General features: G+C 38.6%; 3 protein-coding genes across 9 annotated transcripts; 2 read left to right on the top strand and 1 right to left on the bottom strand.

Moving 5' to 3' along the window:
* Positions 1 to 22: 22 nt before the first annotated feature.
* LOC139960085 (uncharacterized) lies at positions 23 to 2,451 on the bottom strand. The gene is made up of 4 exons (XM_071958164.1): positions 2,292 to 2,451; positions 1,432 to 1,587; positions 789 to 987; positions 23 to 463 (listed from the first exon to the last, which is right to left on the bottom strand). Exons 1-4 carry the CDS (start codon positions 2,423 to 2,425, stop codon positions 125 to 127), a joined length of 828 nt encoding a protein of 275 aa, XP_071814265.1. The 5' UTR covers positions 2,426 to 2,451; the 3' UTR covers positions 23 to 124.
* Positions 2,452 to 2,568: 117 nt separating this feature from the next.
* On the top strand, positions 2,569 to 21,641 carry LOC139960091 (ATP-binding cassette sub-family C member 3-like). 7 transcript variants are annotated; one of them, XM_071958173.1, is made up of 4 exons: positions 2,569 to 2,654; positions 15,521 to 15,688; positions 20,784 to 20,978; positions 21,371 to 21,641. In XM_071958173.1, exons 2-4 carry the CDS (start codon positions 15,675 to 15,677, stop codon positions 21,594 to 21,596), a joined length of 435 nt encoding a protein of 144 aa, XP_071814274.1. In that variant the 5' UTR covers positions 2,569 to 2,654; positions 15,521 to 15,674; the 3' UTR covers positions 21,597 to 21,641. The 7 variants fall into 7 exon arrangements, with proteins under 7 accessions (XP_071814274.1, XP_071814271.1, XP_071814273.1 ...); XM_071958170.1 differs by lacking the exon at positions 2,569 to 2,654 and adding an exon at positions 2,661 to 2,819; XM_071958172.1 differs by lacking the exon at positions 2,569 to 2,654 and adding an exon at positions 3,910 to 3,991.
* LOC139960072 (uncharacterized) lies at positions 3,581 to 11,901 on the top strand. Its single transcript, XM_071958125.1, has 3 exons — positions 3,581 to 3,763; positions 4,907 to 5,038; positions 6,455 to 11,901. Exon 3 carries the CDS (start codon positions 6,639 to 6,641, stop codon positions 9,897 to 9,899), a length of 3,261 nt encoding a protein of 1,086 aa, XP_071814226.1. The 5' UTR covers positions 3,581 to 3,763; positions 4,907 to 5,038; positions 6,455 to 6,638; the 3' UTR covers positions 9,900 to 11,901.
* Positions 21,642 to 22,511: the final 870 nt, after the last annotated feature.

The raw sequence follows: 22,511 nt of genomic DNA, 5'->3' as shown, positions 1-22,511 counted from the left end.
AATCAACAGCAACATAGAAGAGTTTAATTAGCTTCATGAATATATTTGTTATAAATCTGAACAATCAATGAGCAGATATACGCAGAGAGTCATTCTTATCAAACTGTCAAACCACCTCAGTGCGTTATATCCATTGTATTCTGCAAACAAATGGCGATATCACAGCAGTGTCATTACACGCCCATTTCTCCCAAGTGCGTGGACTTCCGACGGCGTTAACCACGGGAACGATATGCGCACAAGAGTTACCGCCAGAAATTTGCGCAGATTTATCGGTAGACCTTCTCTCACGTTCGTCGCCTTTTTCGTACTTTTTTCCTTTGTAATCGCGGTTATCCCGGTTTTCTACATTTTCTATATTCTGTTGGCCAATCCAGTTGGTAAAGCTCAGCTTGGTACCATCCGTCCAGGAGAATTCCTCCGCTCTCCTGTGGTCACTAAGTCCAATCCAAGTTAACGTTTGCTAGAGATAGAAAATTAAAAGGGGGGATATATTTTCAATTATATAAAATTATATACTATGGAGGTCGATATCAAAGATTGAATGAATCATGTGGCCATGGTAGGATGGATATAGAACCAAGTCAAAAAGAAAACCGATTTGTTACTAAATTCAAACAATTTCATCGTCTTGTACATGGCAATATTTGCCTCAAACTATAGTTTGCATCAAATATTTAATAGTGAGTTCTTGAGTGCAAACATATGGGACTTTCAGTATAGACACTTTTAACCAGAATACTATTGTTAATGTGTTTGAGATTTAAACACAAACGTCATTGAAATACCTGGATTGTTGTAGGGATAACCTGTGTTACGTGTTCATCATGGGTGGCTGCTTCTTCCATATTTCCATCTTCTTTTGGATCTTGAATTATTGGTCGTCCATCTGTTTGTTCATTTCCTTCATCTTCTGTAACATTGTTCAACAGTTCTTCAGATCCATCATGGCGGCGGTCGACTGGACATGCAGCTTCATGATGGTCACTAAACAAAATGAAGAAGTAAGTTCAACTTTTATCGACTGGCCGGGGGCATTCTGGGACACTGCTCCCCGCCCCCGGGCCCCTGCCACACCCCCAATTCGATTATGCCCCCCTCTCCCAATTCTTTTGTTTTTCTTCAAATTAATGGTTTCACTAATGGACCATGCAAATGCCCCCTCGAAAATTCTGCCCCTCCAAACAAACACTGCCCCTCTAAATTTGACAAGCTGGCTATGAGCTCGATATCCATTACCGGGAATATTTTTCAAACACAAACCAATCGTTTGAAAGGTCAGATATTCTGCTTGATATGAAAGAATATTTTTCTCATTTATTTCAATTAATTCAATCCATTGTTCGTACTTTGTCGCAGTCTATCACAAGAATAGTTTAAATTCGTAACCTAAAATGACTTAGTAGAATTTCTATATTACTGCGCCCCTACCCGCTTACTACAGTCCGGCTGTACATCACCAATTGCGTAATGAAAGAGTTTTCGTCCTCAGAAACAATAGATGTTAGGTGACCTAGCCCTCTGGTTCCAGCAAAACCCTTGCATGCCTCTTCAGCTTCGATCCATGTTCTAGGTTGACCAAAGTATCTGAGAAGAAGAAAGAAATATATATAATAAATATCACTTTAATTCGAGAAAAAGAATGCTTTGTTTCGTATGTTAAAGAGTACTTTTCTTTTATAGCAGCTAAAAAATTACTTTGGGGTTATTCCTTGCGATATGTTAGTAAATCGAAAAACTCGAATTGTACTTCGATGTCGTCGAAATTTCAGTCTCCAAGATCAAACCGCTACTATAGTATGTGACAAGCAAATAAAGCTAGATTGCACATACATTTTGATCAATGTAAAGCTTTTCACAGTTAAACACCACATATTATAATCTGTGGCGACTTCAACCCAGGTTTCGTGTCTGAATAGAAAGCTTGTGTTTATCCTGTTTTGACGAAGAGTGGGCGTTTTTCTGCGCAACTAACATAACAAATATCGTGACAAATGTTATACTATAGTAGCCTATATAGGTAAAAATGTTGAATTTTCACGACGCACCAATGTTATTAACGTTATTGCGGTTAGGGTTATGGGGGTTGTACATCCCCTCTCGGCGATCAAGGGGTATCGCAAAAAACAAAAATGATAAAACCTTGTTGGTCTCGCCTTTGCATTACAACTGGCATCATCCTAACATAAAGGTAACGTTTCGCTCGCAACTCTTTGAACATTTTACATTTCTTCGTCGAAATATAAATACAGTATAAAGAGATGGAGAATAGACAATATTCATATAGTTACCTGTAACAGCTTCGACCAAACGATGTCCAAAATGGTGGGCAGCTACGACTACACAAATAGTCGCCGTTGGCTTGTACAGCCACAATTATGCAGACTACATAAGCTATGAATTTCAACATGTTGACAGGGCGCATTGATTGGATAAAACAACTGTATAGCCGTCTGCTATTTGTTTTTATATGAGGATCACTCCACTGGGTACATAACTGCCATAGTCATATGCAAATTTTACTACCAGTTGTCTTACCTTGCGGAATGCTTTCGCTATTGTTGGAAGATATAACCCACATACTTAGCTGTCGTGTGTAACTGAAACGTTCATGTCTTGTTGGAGACCTTTAAACTGGTATCTGTTCTTTGAAGGTACACGTTACACAGTATAGATACTTCCACATAAAAATACACTGTAGATTGCCCACTCTCTAACCTTTAAACTAATCATCTGCAGTATGCTTTCCTCTTCCACTGGACACTTGATACTTAACGGGAAACATCGTCATTATCATACGGTTCCAGTCTCGATGTAAGGTGACTGTCGTTCACAATCAATTTTTGGACGCTGGTGTGCTGGGGAGGGGTTTTTCGTTTCGCTGCGTGCGGGTCGTCCTTTTGTAGGTTTTTGAATGTTTGAGTGGGGGGGTTGGGCGTTTTGTCTCTGCAGGTCGGCGGGCGTATGTTTTTTTGGCTCGCTAGACCTGAGTTTCGTTTGTCAGAATGGGATGGTTCGGTAGTGCCGTTTGGCCGTGACGTTTTGTATCCCGCATGGCGGATCACGTAAAAAGCACAATCAATTTTGTTGTTAGGTTTTCGTGCCCGGTTCTTTCATGGATGTCTACTCATGGCAGACGGGTGGGATATGTCAGGGATAGTGAGTGGTGTTAGTTATTGAAGCCAGGTATCTATAGCTGACTTGTTTCTTTCTCGGAAGTTTATAGTGTACGCTTTTAGCTTGGGTGTGACTTTAAGGCTGCGGGAGGTGAATGTGGGGTATAATGGAGTACGTCCAACTCTCCCTCCCACCAGGACCCGTTCAACTCTCCCCCTCCCACCAGCACTTGTACAACTTTCCCCTCCCACCAGGACCCTTCCAACTCTCCCCTCTCACACTGCAAAAACTCCGGTGTTGAAATTTTGAATTTAATTTGTCGGTGTTGAATTTACACCTAAGAATACAATCTGACCTTTCAACCTCCTTCAGGTAGAAGTTTCAGCCAATCCCTGTTCAACTTTCTCTCAAATACATATGTCACACAAACCGGGACTCCTAATTGGTCCATAGTAGTGGCAGTAATTACCATAAATATCGTCTGCGCAGCTAGCTGGTATAATCTGTATTGCGAAGTTCGGAACACTTCGAAGTTTGGACACCCCTAATAAATCCACGATTTCACCATGACAACCTACAGCCAGAGCCAATTTCACGAAAAACTACGAAGCTACAGTTATTTTCTCTCCAAAATGACCGTGTGCAAGTATGTACTAACATATTTGTCAATAAAATGAAGTTATAGTTTTAAAGTTTTAAGGCTTAGGCCTAGGTGTCCGAATTTCGAAGTGTCCATGCTACAGAGTCTTACTACTTAGTATAGAAATATCGATTTGATTGAAACCGGTAAGCAATCGTTTTGGAGATAAAGGTGTAGGCTATAGGTTTTAATTTATCGTGAAAGGATAGTAAATCTACGACTGAGGGTACGAAGGCAAGAGAAGATTACTAACATTACTTCATCATAGGCAGATGCCAAACAGACATACGCCTCCTGCGTAACTTTAGGTCTAGGATAGTGGTTGTCGAAGGCCCTAGGCTATAGTGCTGTATATTACTACTATATTACTAGTACTAGGACAGCGTAGCAACAGCATCGAAAGTCAATGGATGTAGGCCTACTGTATACTTAGGCCTACACTACAGTCTACAGTTAGCTTATCGATAAATGTGTCAATTTAAGGCATGAAAGAACTTGACACAGCAGACATTTTGTGCTCAAAATTTTATGTTGCTTTCGGCCAACTTTGGACTGAAAAAGAAAGCATATATGTCTAAAGTACATACTTAGTGAGGCAAAACAGGTAGATCATGTTGAAGCGCTTCATTGCATATTTACATCGTCAATCTCGATTTTGAAAGGGAAACACTGCAGGTCAATGTGATATGACTGTAGGCTTTTTCTGCATGGCATATGCAAGGTGAGTGTGTTGCAGTCTACTTGATAGTTTTATTACCATTATATGTTGGTCAATTGCCTCATTAGGGAAAATCCATAATAAATCAGCAGTTGGTCATCATTTCAATTACAAATACAGACAAATGATGCTCCAACTCATTGTCTTTATGTTTCTGTTTGTATTCACTATCTTGCAAACAAACAGTTTGCTGAGAAAAAGGACTATTTGAGAATGAGTTAGACATGATGCTCTCTGTGCAGGCCAACTAAAGGGAATAACTTAAATGGTACAAGGTCAAGGGCTGTTAAGTTTAATGCGTACAGACTTATTTCAGGGAAAATTCCTAACAAGATAGACCTAATTAATATAAATGACTGCCATGGATAACTTAATAAAAAAGTATGGTTGCTTGCTGGTTTTTATTCTGTTTTCTTTCATATATGATACAGCAAAGAAGGAATTTAAACTTGCTGAAGATGTGATACTTGTGGATAAAGAGGATGGAGCAGAGATCAATGAAGATTCTCTTGTACTGTACCTCTCCTTGAAATGGAGACAAACATAGCCCTCCCTGACGTTCCGTAAGAAGGAATATTTAAGCCAAATCTCTTTTTGACAGAGGAGATCTCAAGGTTCCTCAAAAGTGACATTTGTTGGTGTTTTTGCCTTGTTTGGTGGATTAAACCTCAGATTGGCTGTCCTAGATCCCCATCATTTCAAATAGGGAATCAGTTTTGTTCAGTTTTAATACCACATTGTGAGTAGCGTGTAGATGTAGTTTTTACAGTGGTCAAGATATGGTCAAGATAATAAGGGTTGAACGTTGAATTCTGACTGCCTCTTATCAACGTTATCATACTGTGTTTCATATTAGGTGATTTGTTTCCTGCATGTAAAACAGGAGATTTAAATAAATGTCTCATGTAGTGATGGTATCCATGCAAGTACAGCAAAACAGATGAGGCTTAATTGCAACTAAAGGGGTAACAGTGCTGTGGCAGGTTTAATGTCTGGTTCTTGTGACTGGTTTTGTGAAGTTTTGAAATCAAGATGTTACATTAATTGTCATTTTCTGTGTGGTTATCAGGAGCATCACACGGAAATAAGAATAGAAACAATCCCCTTGCTAATTTATCATTTGTAATTACTTTTATTGCTGATTCTCTAAAATCACTAAAAAAAAAATTGCACAAGCATTTTTTGACAGGAGTCTTAGCCATATCCAATTTCTAGTTCGCCGTGTACAATCCATGGAGATAGGGAATGATCTGGAATTGCTTTTGTATATTTATTTGTTTCATCACAATTTACAGTGTGATGGGAAGTCTCCTTGGCCTGCAAGGCTTAACAAAGTAGGAGACTCCCCAAAAATAAAAAAATGAGAGAAAAACTTAAGAATAGAAAAAGAAAAGTTAAAAGTAGCATCTACAATGATGAAATAATCGAATTGACGCTAATTGAAGTTAATAATCTTAACAAACAATCCTAACAATCTTTATAATGATCTTAATCACAAACATTCACAAGAATAATTGACAGAGGAGATCTCAAGGTTCCTCAAAAGTGACATTTGTTGGTGTTTTTGCCTTGTGTAAACGCGCTCACACGATGTGTTGTTTGTGTATTGTTACGAAGTGTGCGTCATGTAAAGTTGCAGTGCTACTGCGCGTGTGCGTGTCTGTGCGAGTGTGCGTGCGTGTGTAAGTATTTGTTTGAAATTTGTTGTTTTCGTTGGTTCTGTCTTACGGTCATTTACCGTAATTTGAGTTCAGTCGATATCAAGAACGTATTGAAGCAAGAAGTATTTTCCAGTGTTAAACCAAAGATTTTATGTAAGTTGTGTTTTTATTGATATAACGTTGTATATTTGTTGCATACATGATTATTTATTGTGTATGATTTGGATTTATGTATATATTCTTCAATAATTGACTTATTCATTAATCGATTTCCTGATTGTTTAATTACAAACGTATGTTTCGTTTTTATTTGTTTAGTTACCAGACTGACAGATTGACAGATTAGCAGATTAACAGATTACCAGATAGTTACCAGATATCAAATTTAAATAAACCACGAATCGACTCAACATTTCTTCTGCGTTGAATAATCTTTGGATTACAGGAATACGGAATAAAGAAATCTATACTGATTTACAGTAAATAAAATCTATAATTGAAGATGTCAACAGATGAGGCCCTTACGATGAAGACGCTGTTAATACGGCGCAGGAATAAGAAGGGGACCTTGACTAGAGCAATTAATTCTATTTCTACTCTCATTAGAGAGGACGCAGGAATAGACTCTGTGAAGGAACTCTTAGAGAAAGCGAATACAAATTTAGAAGCAATAGAAGAGGCCCATCAAGCTGTGATTGAGAAGCTTTTGGAAGAAGATAAGTTTATTTTGGAAGAAGAATGGATGGCGGACGTAGTCAGCAAGTTCATCGCCGTAAAGATCGAAGTCGAGAGGTATGTAGACCTAAGCAGAAAAGGGCCCGAGAGGATCTCAGAAGCTCCCGAAGGCGACGAGGAAAAGAGGTTAACCGACAATGATGATAACGGTATTTTTACTAAGAATAGTAACGTTAGCCATTGTGTTAGCTCTAAGGAAGTTAATGATATTACCGATGGTAATAATAGTAACGTAGACATGAAGAATGGTGAAGGTCTTCCACATTTAAGTTCAAGTAGGTATAGTTCTAGTTGTGATTCCAACTATGTATTCGGGTTTAACGAACTCAAATTGGCATTAGAGTTACCGAAGGCTGAGGTATTTGAGTTTAATGGAGACCCCACAGATTATTGGTACTTCATAACCAATTTCGAAGTTAACGTGGCAAGTAAATTGAGCGGTGATGCCGCGCGTTTGCAGTATTTGCTGCAGCTATGTAAAGGTAAAGCGCGTTTCTGCATCGAAAGTTGCGCGCTTCTAGGTGACGAAGGTTACGAAAGCGCGAAGGCAATTTTGAAACGTCAGTTTGGTCAACCGCATCTGATTCTGAATTTTTTAATGAGTAAATTGGTTAGTCGCAAATCGATTAAGGCTAATGACGGAGAAAGCTTGTGGAAGCTCATATCCGAAATGCAGAGGTGTTACGTTACCTTAACTCAGATAGGGTATGTAAATGACCTAAAATCAACAAGTAACCTTAAGATTCACAGTTTGTTACCTGTTTATCTTCAAACTGGGTGGGCAAATGTCGCCCAAAAGATATATGAGAGTAGAGAACCAGAATTTAATGACCTTCTGTCGTATCTGACAGGTCAAGCTGAAATTTCGTCTAACATGTTTGGTAGGAATATAGGCAAGTCGAGTAGCGGAGTGAGTGACGAGAAACCTCGCGTGAAATCTAATTTTATGAAAGGTAGATCTCTTAAGTGTTTTGCCTGTGATGATGATCATAGGATTTTTGACTGTGAGTCGTTCTGCAACATGAGTTACAACCAGAGGCTAGACATTGTTAGGACAAAGAGGTGTTTTAGGTGTCTATTTCCTGGTCATTCGGTGGCTAAATGTAGAAGGGATACCGTTTGCACTTTTTGTCAGTCTAACAAACACAATGATCTACTTCATCCTCCACCCAATCAAGAGAATATCTCTGTTATGTCAAACACTGCTGTTTGTGGTAGTAACGTTTTCTTGAGAATTCTGCCGGTTACAGTGACCGGTAACAATGGTAATCGGGTGCATACCCTGGCTATTTTGGACAGTGGGTCAGACACTACTCTGTGTTCAGAATCCCTTAGGAAGAAGTTGGGTGTTAAGGGAAAACCGACGTCTTACACGTCTTCGACGGTTAACGGAGTCGAACCTAAGATCGGTTCAACATTTGATATTACCGTTAAAGGGGAGAATGAAAGTAATGATTTGTCAATAACTGCTCTTTCTGTTCCAAAACTACCCAATAGTGATGATAGTGTCCCCTCTGCTCGTGACCTCAACCGGTGGCAACATTTGAAACTTATTCCCTGGGGGGATATCTCAAGATACAACCTTGAGCTACTAATAGGGGCGGATGTTCCCGAAGCATTTTGGGTTATGGATGAGAGGCGTGGTGGAACGGGGGATCCGTATGGAGTAAAGACACCCCTTGGTTGGTCTGTTATGGGTCCTACAGGTTTCAGTGGTCGTAGCGATAGAAAGAACATCCATCGTATATCTTGTTGCTCGAATGGAGAGATCTTAAGTTTACTTAAAAGTTCTTGGTCTGTAGACGATGCGAGTATTGGTGAAGGTGATTCTGTCCAAGACAAGAGAGCCAAAGGTATATTAGAATCTACTACCTCACTTACTAGTGAAGGTCGCTACCAGATAGGACTTCTGTGGAAGGACGATTACCATTTCTTGCCTTCCAATAAACCGTTAGCTGAATCGCGTCTAAGATACATAAAACGTAAGCTAATAAGAGACAATGTAATGCGTCAAAAGTATACAGAAACCGTAGAAAGTTACATTGCGAAAGGTTATGCCGAACGGGTTCAAGGTGAAGGTAAGGCTGGTAATGTTTGGTATCTGCCTCACCCTCCAGTTGTTCATCCCCACAAAGACAAGGTCAGAGTAGTCTATGATTGTGCAGCGAAGTGGAGGGATACTTCATTAAACTTGTGTTTATTGAAGTGCCCAGACACGATAAACAGTCTCGTGGGTGTTCTCCACAGATTTAGGCAGCAGCGAATTGCACTAGTTGCTGACGTAGAGGCAATGTTTCACCAAGTGCAGGTGATAAGCGAAGACCGCGATGTCTTCAGGTTCTTGTGGTGGCCTGGGGGTAATCTAGAAAGTGAACCGCTCGAATATAGAATGACGGTGCATCTCTTTGGTGCCACTTCAAGTCCAGCTTGCGCCGGCTATGCGTTACAGCGCACGGCCAGGGACAACGAGTTACATAATCAGGACATTGTAGGTAAGAAAGCCATTCAGTTCATAAGGAACAACTTCTATGTAGACGATCTTCTGGCTTCAGTTGATGATCCAACTGTTGCAACAGAAGTTGTGGAACGTCTTAGAAGTATTTTAAGTAAGGGCGGCTTTAGACTCACGAAGTGGGTTAGTAACGATTGTCCCGTTCTCCAAAGCATCCCAGTGTCCGAAAGAGCTCCAAATTTACGTAATAGCCTGGAGACTCTTCCAACTGAGCGAACACTGGGAGTGAGTTGGAATGCCGAAAATGACAATTTCCTATTCAACGTGTCGTTGCCCGACAAACCCTTTACAAGGCGAGGGTTATTGTCAATATCAAGCTCGATCTTTGACCCATTGGGTTTTGCTGCTCCCTTTGTTGTCATTGCTCGGTGCCTCTTACAAGATATTTGTTGCAAAGGGTCTGATTGGGACAAACCCTTGACGGACGAAGAACTTGTGACATGGAAGAAGTGGCTTCAAAATGTTCCTCTTCTTTCATATATACAGATCCCTCGATCGTTGGCTACAGTTAGATAACGCACAGCGCGTCCAGCTTCACGTGTTTTGTGACGCATCTCAGAGAGGATATGCTGCAGTAGCATATCTCCGCGTGATAGGTGCTGACAGTGAAGCAAGCTGCTCATTCATTCAAGGAAAGGCCAAAGTCAGCCCAATGAAGCCTGTGTCTATTCCTAGGCTCGAGTTAATGGGGGCGGTTCTTGCAGTGACATTGTACACGTCGATCAAACAAGAGATCAGGTTTGATCTCGATGATGTTATATTTTGGACGGACTCAATGATTGTCCTTGGGTACATTCGCAACGAGGATAAGCGGTTTAAAACCTTCGTTGCGAACCGAGTGTCCAAGATTCATGATTTGTCCTCTCCAAATCAATGGAGACATGTAGGCTCCAAAGAAAACCCAGCCGATGATGGCTCGAGGGGTACGTATGATTTAGGAACGTGGCTCTCCGGCCCAAGTTTCCTTTCGAAGAAAGAAAGCGCATGGCCTTCACTGAAACATGATGATATTGATTTGTCTTGAGACACAGAAATAGGAAAGTCTGTTGTTCTTAATGTAACTACTTTAGTTAATGATAATTTTTCTGAGCAGTTAATCTCCAGGTTTTCATCGTGGACCAAGTTAGTCAAGGTGTTAGCTTGGGTCTTTCGCTTTGTTAATAAGTGTAGAGGTTCATTGGCAGCAAGTGGCATAAATCTGTCTGTATCAGAAATCGAAGCGAGTGAAACTACCATAATTTCGTGGGTCCAAAAATCGGCGTTTAAATCCTGGCAGCGTGACCAGCGATTATTTAAACTCAAACCCATTCTTCTTGGAAATGTACTTAAAGCGGGGGGTCGTCTTGACAATGCTGATTTGGGAAATGACGTTAAGCACCCAATTATCTTGCCCCCTAGGGGAGCAGTAGTCACACTCATTATTAGATATTATCATGAGTCGGTAGGTCATGGTGGTTTGGCCATGACGTTAAGTGCCATTCGGCAAAAGTTTTGGCTACTGAATGGTCGAACAGCAGTGAAGAGTGTAGTAAGTAAGTGCGTTATTTGTCGTAAGATCCTTGCACGGCCTTCTTGTCAGATAATGGCCGCATTGCCTTCGGAGAGAGTCTCCTCTGACAAACCTCTTTTTAGTTTTGTCGGCGTGGACTATTTTGGGCCATTCGAAGCGAAAAGAGGTCGCTCGACCGTAAAGAGGTTCGGTTGCATTTTTACTTGCTTGTCCTCCAGAGCTGTTCATTTGGAAGTTTGTGAATCTCTGGATGCTGATTCCTTCCTTAATGCTTTCAGACGTTTTGTAGCAAGAAGAGGTCAGCCAGTTAAGATTTCCAAGCTGGCGAGAAAGAGTTGAGAAATGCCTTTAAAGCTATGAATAAAGATGATGTAGAAGCCTTTTTTCATAGTAAAGGTTGTGAGTGGCACTTTAACCCTCCTACAGCCAGCCATTTCGGAGGAGCATGGGAAAGGCTTATCAGGTCGGTTAGAAGGATGCTAAGAGGCGTCCTGAGGCAGCAAACGGTCACTGATGAGGTTCTTACTACTGTACTTGCTGAGGTTGAATCTATTCTCAACTCAAGACCTCTCACTGACTTCTCCTCAGATCCAAAAGATGAGGAGCCTCTTACTCCGAACCACCTACTTTTGATGAGACATGGGCCTGACAACCCAGTCAACGCAGGAGTCTCTTACGGCCGTAAAAGGTGGCTTCAAGTACAGTACCTTGCTTCTTTGTTTTGGAGTAGATGGCGGAAAGAATATCTGCCTCTCCTCCAAAAACGCCATAAGTGGAATTTTCCGAAAGAAAATGTTGTCATTGGGGACATAGTTCTCCTCACCGACGAAACAATTTTAGTTACCAGACTGACAGATTAGCAGATTAACAGATTAACAGATTACCAGATAGTTACCAGATATCAAAGCTAATAAACCACGAATCGACTCAACATTTCTTCTGCGTTGAATAATCTTTGGATTACAGGAATACGGAATAAAGAAATCTATATTGATTTACACCTTGTTTGGTGGATTAAACCTCAGATTGGCTGTCCTAGATCCCCATCATTTCAAATAGGGAATCAGTTTTAATACCACATTGTGAGTAGTGTGTAGATGTAGTTTTTACAGTGGTCAAGATATGGTCAAGATAATAAGGGTTGAATGTTGAATTCTGACTGCCTCTTATCAGCGTTATCATACTGTGTTTCATATAAGGTGATTTGATTCCCACACGTAAAACAGAAGACTTAAATAAATGTCTCATGTAGTGATGGTATCCTTGCAAGTACAGCAAAACAGATGAGGCTTAATTGCAACTAAAGGGGTAACAGCAGAGTTGGGGACTCGAGTCAGGGACTCGGACTCGAGTCCGACTCGAGTCGCAAATTTTAGGACTTGAGACTCGACTCGAGACTCGGCTGTCAGAGACTTGGGACTTGACTTGAGACTTGCCCAAAAAGTTAGCAAAGACTTGGGACTTGACTCATAACGGAAAGTTTTAGACCAAAACGCTCACAGCGAAAACTAAGATTTGCCTTTGCAGCAAGCACCTCTTTGCGGTTTTTCTGCTGACCTACTTTTCCCTGCTGCTCTGTGGACAATCACGCGACGGCGGAGAGCGTCAGGGACTGTTCCATTATACATTAGGGGGTTAATACCAATGTGATACTAGGCCGAACCCCACTACGACTTGTACTTGAATAAGTCTATAGGCTACAGTATCACTAATACTGTTTTATACGCAGCTAGTATAGACATCACACTGCAAGGCTATATTACGTGCTAAACAGTACAGAACTATAGTCTTTAGAACAACTACATACCCCACAAACTGTGGTTTGGTACGCTCCAACTTAGTCGTTTCATCGCGTGGTCAGAAACAGGTTCAAAAGGATACAGAAAATGTCACTTTGGAGGTATTATTTTCAACCGAAATTACAATTAATTGAATGAATAAAGTCTTCTGAAAGTTACTGAGAAGCATTTTGAGTTAAATCTAACAATAACTCAAGATATCACAATCAAACGACAACACTTCTTGAATGCACATTCACCAACGTGTGCTGAGTACAGTATTGTGACGTCATGTCGATTGAGAACAAAGGGAAACAGAAGGAATATCCCTGATTTCTTTTTAGTTTGCAATTTGGCGTAAGGTTCTCATTGGTCAATTTAGTTAAGAATCGGTAGAAAACGTGATGAATATTCATAGTTTATTTCACCGTTTGAACTGGGATTTTAGGACTTAGCAAACAAAAGTTACGGGGCAAAAATAGCCCACACAGTGCGGAAAAACGAGGGTTTTCAAGTGTACTCTCATTGAAAATATCCTAAAATCACTTTTTTAATTAAAAATTGGCGTAAGGTTACCAAAATATATATGGATTAAGGCATACACCACCAGAAAGCTAACAGTTTAAGCTTTCAAAATGTGGATGGTCCAAAATGATTGACTAAATACACATGAAGATACAGGTCAAAACACACACAAAATGGCTCTTGCGCTACACAGTTAAGGACCCTCTCGGAGTGCCGTGAGCGCTATGTTCCGTTATGTGAGACTTTCAAAAGACTTGGTTTTTCTACTAGAGACTTGTTTGTATTTCACAATTTTCTAATCATTAAATAACTTCATAATTTGATATCGATAATAAATAATTATGGTTTCGTGTACGCAGGGCCGTCTTAAGTGATCACCGGGCCCTGGACCCGGCAATGGAGCGGGGCCCATCAATCAAGTGAGTTCGAAAAAAGTTGCGTGAAAAATTGACATCCTTGACAATCGCTCAAGCATAGACATGCCTGCATTTACCACCCCTCCCTATGTCGCGCATAAAGCATAAAACTCTAGCTGAATAACATACGTGATATATCTAAAAAATGAAATACATTATAGAAGAGAAATCTTCCAGTTGCCCTCCATCCCTTCCCTAACAATACTGGACTTACCATTTGTAACACCTTTGTGTTGAGTCTTTCAACTGAGAGGGAGGTGTAGGCGGTTTTACACTATCTAACGCAACGTAGTCGCCAAGAACATGAAGTATTTTTAAGGGAGGGCCCGAGGAACATGAACTTATAGCATGCTCCTCATGGCGAAACATAATTGCACCTATTAGGTGAATTGAGTGTACTGTTAATAGTAGGAGAGACTAGCGTAGGTTCTTATGACCAACTAGACCGGTTTCTGCTTTCAAACTTCATAGGAGGAGCTTCATCAGTAGTAGCCTTTGAATATTTTATATTCGGCCTGGGCGTCTCATTCTCAAAATGCATCTATTTTCTGTGCACAAGTTTTTATGGACTCATGGTGCAGCTATAAGAGCATCTAAAAGAGCTTCGTGTGAACCTTGAGAGTCAGCTGATTCTTCGTTAGTACGAAACCTTGAGTTAACAAGTAAATCTTTGAGATTTTGGGCCCTATTGTAGGCTAGAATCGGTTCTTTTGGAAACAGTTTGGATAATTGTTGCGTGTTGCGAGATTAAGTGCCAATGTTTCTAAAGTGTTTTTTTTTTTCAAATGCGTGGTTTTGATATGGGGTGTAAAGGTGAGCTTGAACACAAGTGGTGGTTACTTTTGTTTAGGTTTGGTAGTGAGGTATTGCCCACGGTTTTCAAATTTTATGCCTTTCGTGGCTGAGGCAATTTCCTCTTTCTTATAGTTACGGAGTAACAGTTTCTCTGTGTAAGCCTTCGGGGCATTGTATATTCCAGGGTTGCCAACTCAGATTTGAATATTTAATGTCAAACTCTCAAGTGTTTCACCAACTCTCGTCACAAGTTGTCAAGTATCGAATTCAATCAGGCATAATGGCCTATTCAATAAGTTTTCCTCCCAGATTAAGACACGGGGTTACTGTGATTGCGGGGCCACTGACATCGCAGGGCCCTGGGCCAGGGCCCAGTGGGCCCATGCGTTAAGACGGCCCTGCGTGTACGCTCGAATTACGAGCGCCCAACGACGACTACAGGCGTTACCATAACTACCATTGGCTTGGTTGAATATTTCATCCAGGGCTGCTGTTTGGCTGAAAGTTGGCCTTTTTCAATAAAACAGTGGCTAGCAAATTTTGAGGTAATTTGTTCCGTGGCGTGTGCCCCGGTTTTGCTATTCGGCTGTTTAATTTATACCACATAATTCCTGGAACACTGTTACATTATTCGTAGCCTGCATCATTGTATTCAAACTTCAAAGACTTGAGACTTGACTTGGGACTTGCTCATAGGGACTTGAGACTTGACTCGAGACTCGACCTCCAAAGACTTGAGACTTGACTTGAGACTCGCTCAAAATTTTCAAGGTGACTTGAGACTTGACTTGAGACTTGCTGGTAAAGACTTGAGACTTGACTTGAGACTTTGCAGCTAGGGACTTGTTGACAACTCTGGGTAACAATGCTGTGGCAGGTTTAATGTCTGGTTCTTGTGACTGCATGGTTTTGTGAAGTTTTGAAATCAAGATGTTACATTAATTGTCATTTTCTGTGTGGTTGTAGGATTGATAACTGGTTAACCGATTGACCGGTTATCAGTTCATGGATTGTTTGAAAATGCACATTCCTATTCATTACAAGAAATGTGTTCACCTGTCTCTAGCTATATAAAGCCATTTGCTAATTCACAGCATATTTTCCTTCCTTTAGTGTCTCCAGCAGCTGCACCAGTGAAGACAGACAGCAATTCAGATACTGATGTAATTTCTGAGGAGGAGGATTCTCAAGATCATGTTAAACTACCCTCCACCAGTTCTGTACCTCCAGTGAAAAGATTAAGGGAAACAGTTCTAAGCAGGAACAGATGAGGCCACTGAGGTAATCACTCATTGAACATTTCTTTTAATTTTGAGGAGGGCTGTATACCATTCATTGGAAACCTAAAACTTGGCAACACATTTGCTCCAGATAGTAAGTTTTGGCATCCTCCTTAGTATGTAACATCTTTGTGAAAATGTATTGTATTTATTGATAATGCTTGAATCTACAATTGCTCCCAAAAACTGTGGATATAGCAGGGTACAACTCAAGAAACAGCATACATTGGTGTTGGATTAGGGGTTTGACATCTTGACTGAACAGAAATATTACTTTTGAGATGTTCGAATTTGCTATTAACTTGCAAGATTCTGAACACATAATTTACCTCAATAAATTAAGGTTGCCTTTAAACCTTATTGTTTTTTGTGTGTTTTTTTTACGGGGGGGGGGGGGGGAGGGTCACCCATGTAAATTAAGAATGGATTTGGAATGTATTATCTTAAAATAAGTGGAACTGACCTTTTGATGCTGGGAAGATCTCCTGCAGAGGCAAACCCTGGATTTGGGATGGTCCTTGGAGTATATTATATCATGTATTAGTCGAAACAGATTTTAAGCACTGGAGTCTTATCACTTTCCTCGGTTATTATTTTGTGTAGATATGTATGAGAATGGCGCACATAAAGGCTCCTTCCTTCCCTCTTGCATGCCTGGGTTTCCGTAACTGGACCAGGTGTCGGTTCGATTTGTGTATTTCCCTGAAATGTTTAAACTCATTTGTATTTTTTTGTATTTTTAACTATATGAATGTTTGCATTGTTGTTAATATCATACATGTTGTGAAGAGAAAGTTTGTCTTTTGTTTCTGTTTCGAGGCCAGGTCCCAGTGATAGAAATCATGATAACTACAGCTCTTTGACATATACAAACTGCCTTCACGATCGGGAGAAAGCCACTTGTACGTTATCTTATTACCTTGGAGCACAAATGTCACTTTTTATACATAATTTTTTTTATTTTAGTTCTTGAACTTCAAAAATCTAGCCAAGATTTTTAAACCACATTAGAACTGCTGTCGTGAAATTAGACTTTTAAAATCGCTTTGCTGAAATAGTTCTGTATATTCCCTTGGATCAAGGACTATCAGACTAGCGTTATGTTGTAACAAAACTCTCTTCACAGGACGAGAGAGCCATGTTTAGAATTAATTCTCGAAGTGCAAAGTTCCAGTAACCAATGAACCTAATATTTACTCGCCCGGCTCTGTTTATGTGTGGTTATCAGGAGCATCACACGGAAATAAGAATAGAAACAATCCCGTAGCTAATTTATCATTTGTAATTACTTTTATTGCTGATACTCTAAAATCACTAAAAAAAAATTGCACAAGCATATTTTGCCAGGAGTCTTAGCCATATCCAATTTCTAGTACGCCGTGTACGATCCATGGAGATAGGGAATGATCTGGAATTGCTTTTGTATATTTATTTGTTTCATCACAATTTACAGTGTGATGGGAAGTCTCCTTGGCCTGCAAGGCTTAACAAAGTAGGAGACTCCCCAAAAAGAAAAAAAGAGAGAAAAACTTAAGAATAGAAAAAGAAAAGTTAAAAGTAGCATCTACAATGATGAAATAATCGAATTGACGCTAATTGAAATTAATAATCTTAATAAACAATCCTAACAATCTTTATAATGATCTTAATCACTAACATTCACAAGAATAAATCCATCAATATTGAGAAATAATTACAGTTTGGAGATTCCTTTTGAATACAGAGTAAGAAGGCTTATTCTTAACATTATCCAGGAGATTATTCCACGTTTTTATAGCACAAATACGAGGGCTTAAAGAACCCATAGTACTTCCATGGGATAAAAAATGTGCGTTATTACAATGGCGTGTTTGATGGTTGTGGATTAGTCTATTACTATAAATAAAATCTTTAAAAGCCTCGGGTAGCAATCCATTCCATGCTTTATATGCAAATGTTGCAAGTTGGACTCTTATAATATCATTTAGTCTTAATAAATTTAATCTATTGAATAATGGGCTAGTATGATCACATGGTGCAGCATGTGAAATATGGCGGATAGCTCTCTTCTGGAGGACACATAGGTGATTAAGATTTGTAGAATAGGTTCCTGACCAAATAGTCGTGCAATAAGTTAACTGGGGTAAAATCAGAGTTATATACAGTGTTCTGAGTATATTTGGAGGAAAATAATGTTTTAATTTGCATATAATACCAGTATTTCTAGCCACTCTGTTACAGACTGCTGATAGATGACTGCAGATATATGATCATGCTACAAAAGTTTATTGTCTATGTGTACATCCAAGAGCTTAGTAGTGTTAACCCGATTAATAATTTATCATTCATGGTAATATTGTGATCCCATCTGAATGAATGACTAGCATTAAACACCATATAACTAGTTTTTTCTATGTTAAGAGATAATTTGTTTGCTGCAAACCAGCTGGAAAATTTAGTTAGTTCAGTAGAAACAGTTTATTGTGATGAGAGTAGATTTTGGGAATCAAAGAAAATATTTGTGTCGTCTGCAAATAATATTGTTTTAGCAATATCGGAGACATTAACGATATCATTGACATAAATTATAAATAGTAATGGACCTAGTATAGAACCCTGAGGAACTCCGCAAACGATTTTAGCAAGTTCAGATTCAGAATTTTTATATAAAGTGTACTGGTATCTATTTGAAAGATAACTATCTAGCCAATTTAGGGTTGCTCCTCTGAAACCATAAAAAGATAATTTACTTAATAATATTTTGTGATCGATGGTGTCAAAAGCTTTGGATAGGTAGAGAAATACGCCTACACAGGTATTACTCTTATCAAGACTATTATCAATATTGTTGACTGCATCTGCTAAAGCTAATTCTGTAGACTGGCCAGGATGAAATCCGTACTGCTCGTTATTAATTATATTATATTTACATAGAAAACCGTATATACAGTTAAACATTAATCGTTCAATAATTTTTGAAAAGACTGACAATAAAGATATAGGGCAGTAATTCTCAAAATGACTGGGGTCTCCTTTCGTAAAGATTGGTTTTACCTTTGCTATTTTAAGCTTTTCCGGAAAAATGCCGGTGTTAAAAGAAATATTGCAGAGATGAGTAAAAGGCTTTACAATGTATGGGATTACTTGTTTGATAATACATGGCTTAAAGTCATCATAGCCTGCTGCTTTGTTTGGTTTCACATTTGTGTGAGCAACTTTTAAAACTTCTTCTACTGTTACTGGATATGTAAATATGGAATGGCATACCTTGTCATTATTATGTAAAAAATGTTCCGCTTTTAGTTTAATATTAATCTTACTAGCGAGATTATAACCAAGATTTACAAAGTATTTGTTAAAGTTGCTAGTGATGTCATTATCATTGCTAATTTCGCAATCATCATTTTTAAATATTGCTGGATATGATAAGTCTTTACCGTTTTTATTGCATTAATTGTACGCCAAGTACTTTTTGCGTTGTTTCTACTCTGCTTGAATTTATCATAAAAGTATAATCGTTTGGAATATTGTATAACATGGTTTAATTTATTACGGTACATTTTGTAAATAGACTTATGTTCAGTAGGATCTTTAAATAACGTCTAAATAATAAGTTCTTCCTTTTGATTGATTTTAAAATGCCCTTAGTGATCCTGGGGTGTTTTTTAGTACATTTCTTTCTTGGATTGAACACTTGAGTAGGAAAGCAATTATTATACGTAGTATTGAAATAATAGTAAAATGTATTATAAGCAGTATTTACATCTGGTTCCTGTAGGACATTGTCCCACGTAGTTTTCCCAATTTCAGAATTGAAAAGTTTTATATTATTATCACTGTAATTACGTGCATAATGGGATTATTTTGTCTGCGATTAGTCTTGAGGGCATTGACAAACACTGGAAAGTGATCAGAGATATCAGTTACAAAAATACCTGATGAAAGTTTAGAATTACTATTAGTTATAATATTGTCAATCAAAGTTGAAGAGTTACTGTTCACTCTGGTTGGTCTTGATATTGTAGGATAGAAACCATTTGAGTAAAGGTTATTTATAAACTCTGGTGATTTGCTTTTATCTAACAAATCAATATTAAAATCCCCCATTATGTAGGAAGTATATACAGTTTAGCTGATTAATGGTAGTACAAATATTTTGCATGTTAAAATAAAATTGTTCTAAAGAACCATTTGGAGGTCTATAAACAATACCAATAATTATTTTCTCTTTAGAATTTGGCAAGTTTGCCTCAATAAATAAGGATTCAATGATATCGTTTAATGTTGATAGATCTGGTTGGTGTTTAAAGTTTAAGCCATTGTGCACATATAAGCAGACACCGCCACCCCTTCTATTAACACAATGTTTTTCTATAATTTTGTCATTTTTCATATGAATAAGAGGTGATGGGTGGTCACTTAGCCACGTTTCGGTGAAGCCAAGTACAGAGAATTCATTCTTCTGCCTATTCATTCTTTGCCAAAGATGATAAACATGGTAAACGAGCAGACACTGCTTTTCTCTAATGTCAATAAGAAACACTTTGAAACTGCCTGTAAGGTGTGTATATGCTCTCATATAAACACATCGTGTTATGTACACTTCACTGGCATGCTTCATTTTGTTACCATATTTGAAGGATAGCTCTTTTTTTCCTTTTTTTTTTATTCTATTGGCTTTGGATTCAGACCTTCTTCTTAAAACTTAGTTGTAGGAGTACCTTAGTAAGTGCAATTTTAGTAGTATCGAAAACAAAATCAAAATATACGTAATTATCATATATGTCTTTTTTGATTTTCACAGGTTTGACAAAAGAAATAAAATGGGGAATATTTCAGTAACAGTATCTGGTCAACAGAGGCCGATCTGTATGGAATGTGGTTTGTTTAGTAATGTAATGTAGCGTAGCATGAATAAAACAACCTTGTTGAATGGATGAAGAATGAATGGGCTTTGTGAACCTTGTATTTTGTAATGAAAGAAGGAAACAAACATTTCAAAGGGTATTTTGTTTTTCAAATATGATTGCATGTTGAAATTTTTTCTTATTTTCCTTTGGATATGAGATTTAATCTTCATATGTATGAAGTATGATTTTCTGCTTTATTTGTTTTAGTGTCGGACATAGTCAGCTCATCTGTCTTGCGAGAGCTCTTCTCCTTAAAACAAAGATTCTGATATTGGACGAGGCGACTGCGGCCGTTGATCTGGAGACGGATGATTTGATCCAGGCAACCATCAGGACTGAGTTTGTTGACTGCACCATCCTGACAATAGCTCATAGACTGAATACAATTATGGACAACACAAGGTCAGTCAAAACAAAGCCTGTTGTTTGTTTCTCGTTTGTCTGTACATGTTTTATTTGTCAAAATTCACTCTTTAATCACTCAATACATCTGGATTTTATCTTGATCCTTCATCTAATGAACTTCACATTACACATATATCTCCAGTTTTGCTTACAAACTTGTTTAGAAATGTTTAGAATTTTTTGTTTGTTCATCGAAACGGGTAAATGACTGCTGCAGTCCTGTTTCAATGCAAAGCCGCTATAAATAACAGTACTATCCCACCAAACAATGAAGTCATTAAGGTGCAATGTTCCATATGAAACATGCTTAAGATATTCTTTTGGTCCAAAGATCTGCAATTTTCTGTCTCTGACAATAACAATGATATCAGTTTTTTTCATTTGTGTAGAGTGCTGATTCTAGATTCTGGAGAGATAGCAGAATATGATACTCCAGTTAAGCTGTTGGAGACTGGAGGCATCTTCTACGGAATGGCGAAGGACGTACGCCGGCCTAGTAGCATCTTGAGTATATCGCAAACATTGTTTTGGTTCTGCATTTTGGATAAAAGCCTGAGGAAAAAACGGTCATGTGACACTGTTCTTGAAGTAACCAACGAGAAGACGACCAGTTGACTCTTCTACGTTGGTGATGTGAGGGGCTGGGGGGCATGGGGGTGGGGAGGAGCTTGCTAGTCATACTTTATAGCAGGGTGTAAGTTTTGAAGAAAGCATTGAGACAGTGCGGGAAGGGGGTGGGAGGGTAAGCATTCAATTCTCTTTCTCAGTTTAGCTTTCAAGACCTTTCACAGAATTTTTCACCTCAATATTTATGAGTCACAGGTAGTAGCCTTACTCATATTTCATGATATTACAAGAGTCTTAAAGTTTGTCTTTCTATGTTTTTTAAACCTATTTTGTTTTTTAAACTTTGCTTTTATATTTTTGTCCCAATATTCATTTTCAACTTTTGTATGTCTTTAACTGTCAACTTATTTTCTATGGTTTCACTTTTTTCTTTAAATCCATTCGGATATGGGCATTTTGAGGTTTTCATTTGACGTATAAACACAAACAAAAATGTTGGTCATGAATAGCACACAGCTCCTCTGTTTTCACTTACATTTCAAAACTGAGTAAATTGGTTGGTTTTATAACTTGCCTCGTAGTTGTGTTTTGATGAATATCCTTCATTGTTTGTAGTTACTTTCATGTGATATTTAGGTATAAAGCCCCATTATGCCTTCCATTATAAACACGAACAAACTGTTCCCTAACTCTATATTGGTACCATTGTGTAGTTAATAAGCAGACAATCTTGTAGGTGCATCATTTGCCAAATATTTTGGCCGAATCTCAGAGAACGAGCGAGAACAGAAATCTCCAAAACATTATCATTCAGACCGTCCAGATGGAATGCATAGTGAGACTTTAACATCAAAGGACAAGATGTACAGTGACCTTTGAGTTAATGTTATATATTCTTTGATGGTATGATATCCCTTTTATTACCCTTATATTTCTTATATCATGGTGAAGCATGTAAAACCT

This window comes from Apostichopus japonicus, chromosome 19, assembly GCF_037975245.1.
Source record: "Apostichopus japonicus isolate 1M-3 chromosome 19, ASM3797524v1, whole genome shotgun sequence".
In the NCBI taxonomy this organism is placed as follows: Eukaryota; Metazoa; Echinodermata; class Holothuroidea; order Aspidochirotida; family Stichopodidae; genus Apostichopus; species Apostichopus japonicus.
Note: the sequence above shows the minus strand (reverse complement) of the source record. Positions and strands in the feature narration are given on the sequence as shown.